Source organism: Lygodium microphyllum, chromosome 17, assembly GCF_053477565.2.
Source record: "Lygodium microphyllum isolate KBCC chromosome 17, Lygodium_microphyllum_v1.1.10, whole genome shotgun sequence".
NCBI lineage: Eukaryota > Viridiplantae > Streptophyta > Polypodiopsida > Schizaeales > Lygodiaceae > Lygodium > Lygodium microphyllum.
In genome coordinates, this window is record NC_141151.1 from 76,394,963 (window position 1) to 76,408,492 (window position 13,530).

A 13,530-nucleotide genomic window follows, 5' to 3' on the forward strand; every position below is an offset into this window, starting at 1 on the left:
TCTAATGTCCTCTTTGTCCTTCTGACATTCATAAGTCGGGACTATGAGGTTGTCCAAATACCTTGTCTCTGAAAGTCTCTTAATGAAGAGATCTTTCAAGCGATCGAGGTCATTATCAAGGTCTTGCTAAAAAGGTGGTTGATTGTATTAGGGTCACCAAGAGAGTATTTGTGTTTCACACCTTGAAAGCTTGACATGTTAAGGGTACTACTTGCAGACCAGACTTCTGCGTCTGCGTGTCCTTTATTTTTTAACTCCAGGCCAGACCCTTTTCCCGCAGTGGCCCCTCTGGGGGTGAGTACGTCTCATGTGCCTTTGAGAAAATTTGTGATGAGCGGGGTATTAAGCGTCAATTGATCGCCCCTACACCCCTCCCCAGAATGGTATGGCTGAGCATATGAATAGAACTATCTAGGAGAGGGTCCATAGTATGCTTAGCCAAGCAAGCTTACCACAACATTTTTTGGCCTGAGGGGAGATAATGAGAAAAGTGAAATATAATGTGTGAAGAAGAATCCCTTGCAATGCCACTTTGCGGCATAGCGTTCACAAGGAACACTTTTTGTGTGTGTGTGTGTGTGTGTATTCACACATTCAACATCTCACAAGGAAATGTATTATTGTGTGTAGATAGACAAATGTTGCTTGTTATAGTTCACAAATATATATGATTTATTTATATGCTTTTATAAATAATCTCAATAAGCTTAATGACATTCATGACATTTTACGCACTAGGTACGAAACATCTCTTATTTTACGTATGAAAAACATGGTTTGTTCTTTTGTGAGCAAAGGTATCGCATGGCCAATTCCCTTTGCTCATGAAAGCATAAAGCAAACGAGGCAAAGCCTCGTGAGTTTTGCAAGTTCACAAATTGCACATTGGTTAATGGGTTTGGGCGGCATCGCTAGACAAGTTCATAAGAGTCAGGCCACAAGGCCCACTCATCGGCCTTTTTTGCAGTACTTTTCACCCAGTCCTAGAGGGACTATAAGGATTCCTCAAGCCTTATTACGTGGCACTACACAAATCTCTCTCTCTCTCTCCGCCCCTCGCCCCCAAAATGCTTGTCTAATCGATTTGTCTTATTTTTAAGTTATATGCATTACTCAAATGGTGTGGTGTGTGGTGGGGGTACACACAAGTCCCAACTGGCAAGGTACTCTAGCATGACTGCAGGCTTCTGTTGGCATAGCCCCTCCAAGCCACAAGTCCATATACTTACGCATGGTGGGGCTTTAATATATAGTCATAGCTCATTATTAAAAAAAAAAAGGAATCTAAACCTGTGTATTCTAGAATCTATATAAACTGTACCCCAAAGAAGAATAGTTTGCAAAGTGGGCAAAGGTTCTCCGGTAAATATTTATTTCCCTGATTTGATCTATTCTGGTCGCATTACAAAGGAGGGGCGGCGGGATACCGCTGGGTCTCTAACGACCCTGAACTTTGAAGGCGGCTTATCCATAGTTAGCTACTTGGGAGACGCTGTTAGCTGAGAAGGTGACACAATGAGTAACTCTCTGTGCCCCCCAATATCATCTCTGCATTCCTGCACAAACTCTCTCTGGTCAAAATGGGCCCTTTCTCTCCAGCTTCGATTCGGCAGGCGGGTACTGTCATCCTCCACAAGCTCGCAATGGGTTTGCAGGGCCCCTCTTCATTCACAAAAGCCTGCATACCATCCTCTTCAATGTTGGGCTCTCGATTCACATGATCATCAGTCCAACAGAGACTTAGGCTCTGATCAATCCGAGAAGAATTATGAGGTGACTCAAAGCTCATTCGATCATGTTCTGTACAGTAATTTTAATTCTGATTGATTTTGAGGCTTCTCTGGGAATTATGGGGTCACTCGAAGCTCATTTAATCATGCCCTTGGTCTGCGATTTTAATTTTGATCAATGTTGAGGCTTCTCTGGAAGAGTGTTTCATTGGGAGGATAGGGTCTTATATCTTTTTCTGTCTACAATATCTCAACAAAGGCCTACATGCATAGAATCACGAGTCATTAATGTAATAACCCCGGGCTTAAACTTTTTACAACTCATGTGATTTCTGCTCCAGCTCTGCTGTTGAGCCTTTGTGCTATCATGATTTATTCTGAGTGATATGATTGGCCACACTTTTTCTGGGACAAACCTTCCGCAGGAAACATACATGAACACGAATGGCCACAAATTAGTCATGAAAAACCTGTTGGCCATGCAACAGGGCCTAACACATTTTGTTGCTTGTTCTCCAGTTCCGTGATGACAAGGCTGATGTTGAACTGCGGGTGCACTTGCCAGAGAACAAGAGGCCTGTCAGTGCTTCCAACGTTTTTGTTGATGCTCAAGAAACATCTCTCTCAGTTGCATTGGTGTTGTCAACTGGGCTACTGAATCTGTTTCCTATGGGAAGGCTTTATGGACGGATCAAGCCTGCAGAAACTGTTTGGTAAGAATGCATCCAATGCTGTATATGATTGGTTATGCTCACCAATGCGCAAAAATTGTTATTGATTAATGTGTAATTTTCATAATGATTTCCAGAGTGCCAGGTTTTTTTCAGAAATAGAAAGACACTTAACATATTTTCCATTAAACGCTAAAACGTATGCTAGTAGGAATGTTAATTGTCCAAGTGGAGAATGGAGAAATTACTACAAGTGACTGATCACTTTGTCAAAGTGATATTGTTGTGGTGGATACTTAAGGTAGGTACCTAGAAACAAAAACCACTTTTGAAGACAAGGTGATAATGAGCAATTGAGGAGCAGGTTACATGGGCTAGAGTGTTGAGCATGGGTAGGTACAGGCATGCACAGCAAGAATGCCAAGTAGCTGGGTGTGATATGGAGGATCTGAAAGGGCAGATATTTAGCAGAATGTTGGTAAGGCTGGCCAAGACCTTGGAGTGGCGGACAATATGGTGGATTGATGAGGCAGGTAAAACACCACATGGCTGGTCAGTAGGCTGTTAGGTCACAATGGCTGTTTGGACAATCAATGACCCCCTTTTCAGCTTTGGAGCTTCACATGTATTGGATCAACAACTCCTGGATCAAGGGGAGTTTATGTTGCGAATCATGTGCTGTCTAGGAATAGAAAGCAACATTGATAGCTATTGGGTGTCACAAGCATCTGAACTTACTTTGAGTCATGACCATGATGGACTTTTGCACTAGCACTATTGGACATGGGCATGACCTTGGAATGTTTGATTGCCAAAGCCGAGAGGTTAGATGCGGACAACATGAGTAAAACTAGGGGAGGTCTTTCCAAATGGGAAGCTTGTGATGATTATTGCATGGTTGAAAAGAGAATCTTGAGACATTGCATCTGTTTGTAAACACAACCATATTCTGACATGTTGATATGGGACTGCACTTGCTGATGTGGCAGAAATTTTTAATTAAATTAAATTTCAAGTTTTGGAGGCCACCTAAAATCTAAGGTTTGGAAGAGGCTATTGGAAAGTTTTTGGCAGTGCCTATGAATACTTTAATATCAGTGTAACCCTACAAAAGCAAATCATGACCATAAGAATAATAAGTATACTATACATATCTCAACAAACATGCAAGCAATCCAACACGACAACTTTGAAGCATTGAAATACTGATTGAGTAAAGGAGCTGAGTATGCAAGGTTTGGCCTAGTATGAATCAACTGGAGTAATTTTCCTACAATTGACCTAAGAGTATGCTCATCGAAGGGTCAACCTAGGGAATCCTTAGAAAGCTTGGCAGTGGATCAAGAGGCGTGGCCATAGGCCGTCTCTGATTAGTGCAATACTACTCAACTAATTGAAGGGTGTAGTTCTACTAGGGGATAAAAATACTATCCCTAGATCTCGATATCTCCATCCCCAAAAAGTAGGACAATTGACCAAGGTCAGACATCTCGAATATGAAGCAAAGCTGGGCCTTTATATTCACTATGGTAGTATAATTTGAGTGTGTGATAAATAGATCATCAACTTATAGAAGGATATAGTTGACCTCCTCTGAAGTAGATCTTACATTTAGATTCGGGTTATAAGGGGTAGAATTATAACCATGAGTTCTAAGGAACTCTTCCATCCTATGGAACCAAGAATGTAGTGCTTGCTTAGCCCATAAACAACTTTCCGTAAACCTTGACTTTACGGTCTGTAAAAAGAAATTTGGGAGTGTGCTTCACATAGACTTTCTCCTCCAAGGAATTGTTCAGGAAGGTACTTTTGAGATCCATCTAATAGAGCGGCCGACTGTAATTGTTCAGGAAGGTACTTTTGAGATCCATCTAATAGAGTGGCCGACTGTGTAGTGGAAAGATGTCAATTGTGTAGTGGATGCGAAGTTCTCCTCATAATTGATGCCATGTTTTTGTTGAAGACCTTGCACTACAAGGTGAGCCTTGTATTTACCAAAATTCTGTTAGCTTTCAATTTAGTTCTAAAGATCCACATGATCCCAATGACTTTCTTGTGGCTCGGATGATCCGCCAACTCCCAAGTCTTATTTTAGTCAATGTTCTCAAGCTTCTTTTCCGTGGTCTCTCATCTTTGGAGATGCTTTAGAGCCTCTTGCTAACTCTTCGATTTAGAATTCGTTATATAATGTGCTGTAAAGACAAATGTAAATGAGACACTAGGTGTAAGCCGGGTAGATCTTCTAGGGTCCTTGAAAGTGGAATCAGGTGGAAGGATTCTCGAATTCCACATGGTTTATTGGTACCAACGAGGTAATGGATCTTGTAGAGAAGCCCTAAGTACTGAAGATTCTAGAGGTAGGTCAGGATTGGGTAGCAAACCTTGCTTAGACGGCACTATCTCCTTTATGATGGATAGAGGAATCGACTTAGACGCAAATGTAGTGGACTCCACATATCCCTCCCATAAAAAACAATATCTCTTTGGACAATCACCTTGTTTGTTTGAGGATTGAACAAGCGATAGGCTTTTGTCTTGGAGGAATATCCAATAAAAATTAGGAGATTAACTCAGGGAGTGAGCTTTTCTATCTTATCATTAGGAGTGCATATGTAAGCATGATACTGAAGAACTTTGAAGTGGGAAATCATAGCCCAAGTGCCAAAAAATGCCTCAAAGGTGGTCTTCTGAGGGACTTCCACAGTTGGCAATCAATGTACACAACAATATTAACAGCCTCAACCCGAAGGTTATCAGGGAGCTTTGTTGCGAACAACATAGAGTGTGCCATGTTCATCATAGTTGCATTCTCATGCTCTATGACTCCATTTTGAGAGGGTGAGTTGGTATAGGTGAGCCAATGAGAAATGCCATGCTTTTGTAGAAACTTGATGAACTTGTGGGAGATAAACTCACCACCACTATCACTCTTAATACAATTTCCATGGTGATTTGTTTGATTATCCATTTGCAAGCACCAATGATGAGAAGTAGATGAATGTGTCATATTTATGCTCTAGAATATACACCCATATGTGTTTGGAAAAAATGAGGGCTATGTCATGTTTGTCCTTCCTTGGATTTTCCAGTTTATCTTGAGTATGATCACTTGAAAGCAGCTACTTTGTTTTGTATTATTGGGTTGATGTGTTCTCAGATACCAGTGGTTCCTCATGTGGATTAGCAACTAGTTGAGGAAATTGCACTTTGGACGCAAGTGTATTTTCTCAATAGATTAAAGCATCTTTTCCATAGTAAGAAAAAGCTTCTTGGTTTCCAATTGTCCTAGGTTTGTCACCTTGTCGGTCTTGCTTCCTAACCTAGATTTGCCTTTGGGCCTCTTTCACTTTCTCTTATTTTGATGGGATTAGGAGGCATTGTAACCAGCTTTCCTTCCGTGGATGGGTTACCATTCCCTGATTACAACCTAGTTACAACAACAATATTTATTATAAAACTGAGAAATGCAAATTAACTTACAATCTTGGACATTGGACATCCTGTTGGCTCCAAATCAAGCGCCCCTTTCAGTATTTCTTTAACTTAGTTGAAGAAGAAGTTGATGTACAATGGGTTTTTTCCAATCTCTTTCAATATTTCAATTTCCCTTGCTGTCCAAAGTGGCCAGCAAGTCTTCAATCTGATTTTCCCTTGATTCAGGCAGTTAACTGGCCTTCACCCGCTTTGATGGAGATGGAAAATTCCCCAAATTCATTGATTTGCTGGTCCCTCCACTTGAATTTGACAGAAAACAGCTTCAGCCCTGTTGAATCCAAGTCTTGGAGCTTCCAATTTCTCGCATGCTTCCTGAGGCTACTGCTAAACCCTAATTTTTGCTTTGCAGATATCAGGGTTTATAGTAGAGATATCTGAAATTTATTAGCCTCTGGTGATCTCAATGCTATAATCTTTAGAGTGAGGTTGTAGAAAGGTGGAGAGATGAGAGAGAATGTAAAGGAGAGAGAAAATTCAGACTTTCTTCGCGAATAACTGAAGAAAATCAGTCATTTATTGCTGTTGCCTTGTCTCAACAGCTTGTAGATGCAAAGAATTGAAGAAAACCAGTCATTTACTACTGCTGCCGTGTCTCAATAGTGTGTAGATGCGGTTACTTGCTGTTGATTGGTCTTCTCTTGCCCTTGGCTACCTCAAAAGATCCTCCAATGGCTGTACATCAGACCAATAGCATCTCCTCCCTCTCTCTTGCAAAGTTGAATACACTGAAATGCCTCTCTCCAATCTTTAAAGATGTTTTTTCAGTCTTGCATGGACATTTTTGACAAGTGGTAGCCTTCCCAAATGATTTCTTCAGCGCTATTTATAATTAAATATTAATTTTCAGTCTTTAAACACTGAAAAATAATCTAATAATTATTTTGATGCAAAAAAAAAAGATTGGCCAATAATCAAATTGGCTAGATAACTTCCATTCGTGAGTGTCTCTGCGCCATCTTTGACCATATTATTGGCGTTAGGTACCGTTAAATGCCACTTCTCTAGTGTCACCAACTGAATCTTATGGCCAAAAGAATGACCTAGGCCAACAATTGGCATCAGATACCATCAAGTACCTGTGCACCATAACTTATAGCAACTTTTGCCTTTGACAATCCCATGATTTCCTTGGGTCCTAGGCTTGTAGATTTACTCTAACCCCAGTTATACCTCACATGTGCAACATTTACTTAACCATGTGATTAAAAATTAATCCACATGTTAAGTGAGGTTTCAAAAATATATGTCCTCATAATAGGCATCTTAGCTTTATGTGATCTATTGAGGAAATGGAGTGTGGTGTTATTTACTGAGCTAATAGGTTGAATAGACATCTTTGAACAATTTAAGGTATGGAAGCTCTAAACCATTTGATGGCGTAATAACTTAAAGAGCAAGTCATATTCAAGGTGTTTGAAGTGATAATGTCAAAGGTGCTTAGTGTTTGTAGGCTTTTGTGTGGTGGCTAAAACTTGGAAGTGGTGGAACTCTTAAGTCTTGAGTAGTTGGTTGAGAAAGAAACTGAGTCATCATGTAGAGACCATTAGGTTGTGCATTGTTGGGAGCAATTACTAAACGAGTTTGAGAGTCTATGACCTTGACTATGGTCTCAATAAAGAAAATTGGTAGCTCTAATTGGCAAAGTTGCTAAACGGACAAAAGATTCATCCCAAGTTGGGGGATGTAATATACATCGTCCATAGAAGCAAGATTTTGGACTTTGTTAGTATTAAACTTGACGCGAACTAGACCATGGATCTTGTGACTAAGAAGTTATTTCCATAGTAGAGTCAATGTTATAATCTTCGGAGCAAAGTTGTTGAAAGGCTAGGAGATGAGAGAGAATGCTGAGAGGAGAGAGAAAATTCGGACTTTCTTCGCCAAGAACCGAAGAAAATCTGTCATTCACTGATGCAGCTCTATCTCAATAGCTTGTAGATGTAAAGAATTGAAGAAAATTAGTCATTTACTGCTGTTGCCCTGTCTTAACAGCTTGTAGATGTTGTTACTTGTTGATTGGTTTTCTCTTGCCCTTCTCAATTACAGGGGTTTGGGAGACAAAAATGTCTTGGATGGAGGTCATACGTGTTAGCAGTCATGTTTGTCATGCCTTGTCATCTCCTGCCTGTGAGCCTCAGTTTGAGTCAGACGAGGACATTAGGAGCTCTGACTTGTCTATCACTTGTTTTGACGGAGGAGGTAGCTCATTCTAGAGCACTCAGATGTGCATTTCCCGGGGCAGTTTCTGCATTCTTTAGCCTGCCTCACCTGCCGGACATTGTCCACCCTTTCCGGGATTTTTCTGAGCATTCCTGGCATTTTTACCAGCATTAAATGCTGGTCAGATCAGCATTAAATGCTGGTCGGACATATTTATGGCCTCAAATTTCAGGTCGGCCAGTTTGTGGGTTTTTTGGCTATTTATAGCCATTTCCCACTTGCCAGTCAGTTGTATTATCAACTTCCCTCCTTCCTTGGCAGGTGCACACTCCGACTCCGTCATCTTCCTCCGTCTTTGGTGCTGCCATCGTCATCAGCCTGATCTGATTCCCTTACTGACGCTTCGGGCTGCGTGCAGGGACTGATCAGTCCATTTCAGTGTATTCAGCATTCATTTCAGTCAGTGCAGATTTCTCTTCCTTCATTCTCTGCTTTCTCTCCTCTCCTCCGTGTTCGTATTTCCTCTTCCGTTGCGCACTCTCACATGGTATCATCGCCAAACTGAGAGTACATGGAGCTGAGTTTTACGCGGGAGAACACCCACAACTCTGCGTTTGCTGGTCAAGACGTCTCCAACAGCTGAGGCGTCATCCTCTGCACCATCTCCTTGATCAGGGCGGCCTGTTTTGGTGTCAACAAATTTGCGTTTGCTGCTGCGCCTTCTCCAGTGGCTGCCACATCATCACCACCCTCTTCCTGCCTGCGTTTTCAGCCTCGGCGGCCTTCCTCCAGCTGGGCGACACCCTTCCAGCCTGCGCCTTGCTGTTCTGGCTGTTGTTCCTTCGTCCGGCGGCTCTTTTCCTGCTGGCGACTTCTTCCCAGGCTGCGTTTTCAGGCAGGCGGCTGTTTTTCTGTGGTGATTGCATCGTCAGCATTTGCGTTTGACATCATCCTTGCGTTCTGTGCAAGGCGGCCAGCTCAGGAGCTTCTGGTGTTTGTGTTTCGGCACCGGCAACCTTCCCTTGTTGTGTTTTGGTGTTTGCAGATTGGAAGATGTCTTCTCATCAGTCTACAGGTTTTGATGGCTCAGATGATGAGCTTTTGTCTCGACATTCATCTGAACGGAGGCGTGATTTCTATCGCGAGGACCGTCGTCCGGAGTCTATTCCTCTTTCCCGTCCCCCTTCTATTCATGTATCTCGGCGATCCCCTTCTAGTGGGCCGACGATGCAGCCTTTGGTACCCCCTGTACAGGTACCCGTACTTCCTCAGCTGCCCAAAGAGGACCGGTTGGATGGCTCCAACTTTTCTCTATGGTCCTGCAAGGTGGAGTGTATCTTGGACTCCTTCGATCTTTGGGAGCTTGTTTCTGTTCCTATTCCCCGGCCTAAGGTGGATCCCGCAGATGGGACATCTATGGATCGCGCAGCCTTATGGAATCGGCTCAATTCTAGAGCCCGATCTTTCCTCTTTCTGAGTTTGCAGGATTCTGTCCTTGTTCATGTTCACAGGTTGAAGACTGCAGCGGACGTGTGGCAGAAGCTAGCGTCTCTCTATCAACAGAAGACGTTTGCCCACCGGATATCTCTCGAAAAGAAGTTGCGGATGCTCGCTATTGATGATAGTCCTTCCATGAAGGACCACATCAACAGATTACAGGATATGAGGGATGAGCTTGCATCCCTCGGTCGGACGATATCTTCTGAAGACATGGCTATGATTCTTTTGACTCAGCTGCCATCGCCTCGGTTTGATGTCTTCTACACCAGCCTACTTACATCGAGGACCCGTGAGAAGCTTCTATGGGAGGAGTTATCCCCGCTTGTCTTGGAGCATGACGAGCGACTCAGAGAGGTCAGTGCTAGTGGATCCGACTCCACTAGAGCCTTTGTTGCAGGTTCGGGAGGACAGAAGAAGAAGAAGAAGAGGTCAAAGGCTAAGAAGAAGGATAGTTCTTCAGGCTCTGACTCAGATTCAGAGAGACCGAAGTGCCCACACTGTGGGAAAGGGACACATCCCGAGGAGAAGTGCTGGAAGCAGTACCCTCACCTTCGTCCGGGAGCGAAGGGTGGATCTACATCGGAGCCTTCTTCTACCTCTACACCAGCTGTTACCCATGAGTCAGTGTTCCTTCATATCCACGCTTTGGAGGAGGATCCTTCTTCCGTGGCTGCAGTGTCTTCTGCGCAGCCTTGGTTAGTGGACAGTGGTGCTACGAGTCATATGACTCCCCGAGGTGATTTGTTACAGGATCTCCGTCCATCAGAGGGTTCAGTCACTGTTGGTGACCTTTTATCGGTGCCTATTAGTGGTGTTGGCACATTGCCTTTGTTTACAGACCGATCTACGAGCTTCCTTTCCCAGGCCCTACATGTTCCAGACTTGGGCCTTCCCCTCCTCTCAGTTTATGGCCTTACGAGGCTTGGCACACGAGTGATCTTCACCGAGCATGCCGTTGCTATTGAGGATTCTTTTACAGGAGCTGTCTTATCTACAGGTTGGCAGGAGAGCGGGCTTTACAGGCTCCATTCCCCTTCTTTGATGCAGGGTCCTCCGAGGCAGTCTATTGCTACACCCATTCCCGCTTGTGCACCTTCTATTCCACAGGTTCCTTCCCATCCCCCACCTTCTCCTCCGGTGGTTCCCTCGTACCCCCCATCCCTTTCAGAGGGGGACGATCTCGGTGATGCGGCTGTGGATTCCCTGGCCCCTAGTGTTTTAGAGGGGGCTTTCCAGGATCGTGAGGAGCTCCTTCAGCGGCAGTCTACTTCGACGGACTTCATCGACATTGGCATTCCTCTTGCCATCCCCGGATCCGTTTCTCCCTTGGCCTTCTGCCACATCCAGGATCTGAGAGGGGGTGTTAGCAGTCATGTTTGTCATGCCTTGTCATCTCCTGCCTGTGAGCCTCAGTCTGAGTCAGACGAGGACATTAGGAGCTCTGACTTGTCTATCACTTGTTTTGACGGAGGAGGTAGCTCATTCTAGAGCACTCAGATGTGCATTTCCCGGGGCAATTTCTGCATTCTTTAGCCTGCCTCACCTGCCGGACATTGTCCACCCTTTCCGGGATTTTTCTGAGCATTCCTGGCATTTTTACCAGCATTAAATGCTGGTCAGATCAGCATTAAATGCTGGTCGGACATATTTATGGCCTCAAATTTCAGGTCGGCCAGTTTGTGGGTTTTTTGGCTATTTATAGCCATTTCCCACTTGCCAGTCAGTTGTATTATCAACTTCCCTCCTTCCTTGGCAGGTGCACACTCCGACTCCGTCATCTTCCTCCGTCTTTGGTGCTGCCATCGTCATCAGCCTGATCTGATTCCCTTACTGACGCTTCGGGCTGCGTGCAGGGACTGATCAGTCCATTTCAGTGTATTCAGCATTCATTTCAGTCAGTGCAGATTTCTCTTCCTTCATTCTTTGCTTTCTCTCCTCTCCTCCGTGTTCGTATTTCCTCTTCCGTTGCGCACTCTCACAATACGATGGTTGGCTTTGCTATCCATGATCAAAATAGGAGAATATGTGCTTGGTTGAGTAGAGTGGGCCTTTGTAGGTCATTGTGTCGGGAGGTAACTTGCGAATGTGGACTATGCTTGCTCTCTGATGCATCCACAAGGACAAGGTGGACCTCATGTCTTGCAGACCGGTCTGACATGCCCTTTGGAGCTGAGAATAATATTGGCTATGATGGTTGACTGGTGGCAGTATGGGTCTGGTCTCCGAGTGCCCTTGATTTTGGTTGCCACCATCTTGGCCCCCCTGTTGGGGGTTGCACTAAGGGATAGGGATTTGAGTCTCTTGTTTGGGTTGTGTGCCTCTTGCCTTTGATCAACACTTATTGTCAAAATGGCTAGCCTTTTTGTTACCATATTTCGGTACTGATATGTGTAAACACGCTTAGGATTGTTGGGGCATATTTGTTTTCGCTTTAGGAGGTTTTTTCCTTGGCCTTGTATATATGCCTATTTACTTTGGGGCATACTTAGTTCTATAGAACTTCTTCTTCCACACCTCTCAATACACTTTGAGTAGTGTTTCTCAAGCTTTCTCTTGTCTTAGCTGTGTACTTGCATTTGTGCAAATCTAAATCCAACAATTGGTATCAAAACAGTCTTCCATCTCTTGGGTAGAGACATTAACACTCTCTGCTTGATTTCCTCAGGTTGGGACGAGATCTGATAAGTATGCTCAGCTTAATTCTACACAGTTAAGAGCCCTTACACACACCTTCCTATTGTGCTATATAGCACATGCTGGTTCTTGTGCATATTTTCTTGTATACATGCAACTTTTGCATTAAGTACAGTCAATGACTATGGCTGGTAACAATGATGTATTTTGTACGTTGGTTGTGAGGTTTGTTGAATGAAACCAACTATCCACTGTGGGCTTATATGATGTGTCATGTATTGGTTGCAAGGCGGATTTGGAATGTTGTACATGATATTGAAAGACATCTTGTTGCTATTTCGAAAGCTGCAAGTGCAGAAGAAACAACATAAATAGATGATGCTGAGGATATCATAGATTTTGCTCTTATTAATGCTAGAGCACCACTACTACCTACTCTTGAGTAGATTTTTTGGGATGGTAGAGATGCAGAGGCTCGTACTTTGATTGCATTGTTTGTTAAATGTACCATGATCCCACATATTTGCTCATGCAAGATGGCCAAGGATGCTTGAGATACACTTGCATGCTTGCATCAAGGAGGAAATGAGGCTCGTGTTGCTTACTTGTGTAAGTAGTTAGAGAGTGAACATATGGATGAAAGTGACTTCATGGATAGTTTTTTGACAAGGCCAAAGATCTTAACAGTTGATTGCTGTAGATGAGATTTTGTGAGATAGTTCACTTGTGCAGATTGTTCTTAATGGTCTTTCTGATTTAATAACACAAAATTCTCTAGGGTTTTGATTTTACCCAAGATTGAGCTTATGTACATAGAAAGGCACCCCAAAAGGCTTAGCTTCAGCCATGTTAAATCTGTCTAGTACATTTTCAATGTACTTTTCTTGAGATAAAAACAGCAATTTCTGCGTTCTATCCTTGCGAATCCTCATGCCCAATATATGCTCTGCATTCCCTAAATCTTTCATGGAGAAAGCTGATTTCAGCTGATTTTTGAGAGCATCCAAGCTAGTCTTTCTTTTCCTAGCTAGCAACATATGATCCACATACAAAACAAGTATGATGGGGTTGCCATCTGTATCATTTTTCATGTACAAGCAATGATCTACATGGCTACATGTAAACCCATGAGAGAGCATAAAAGTGTCAAACTTTTTGTACCACTGCCGTGGTGCTTGCTTCAGCCCATATAAGCTACGTTTTAGTATATACATCAATTGCTCTTTTCTAGGAACTATAAAACCCTCGGGCTGTTTCATGTAGATTTCCTCATCAATGTCACCATGCAGAAAAGCTGTTTTCACATCCATTTGGTATAGCTCTAAGTCCAAGACAACAGT

General features: G+C 43.3%; 1 protein-coding gene across 5 annotated transcripts in view; it reads left to right on the top strand.

Annotated features, from left to right (window-relative positions):
- The first annotated feature begins 1,349 nt into the window (after window positions 1-1,349).
- The window catches only part of SKL2 (shikimate kinase like 2), an 83,599-nt gene continuing 71,418 nt past the window's right edge, over window positions 1,350-13,530 (top strand). For 2 of the 5 annotated variants that reach the window (XM_087697661.1, XM_087697660.1), the window contains exons 1-2: window positions 1,350-1,773; window positions 2,250-2,443. In XM_087697661.1, the coding sequence (XP_087553787.1) occupies window positions 1,516-1,773; window positions 2,250-2,443 (452 nt within the window). In that variant the 5' untranslated portion in view covers window positions 1,350-1,515. The remainder of the gene's footprint in view (window positions 1,774-2,249; window positions 2,444-13,530) is intronic. The other 3 variants (XM_087697659.1, XM_087697663.1, XM_087697662.1) reach the window with 3 other exon arrangements.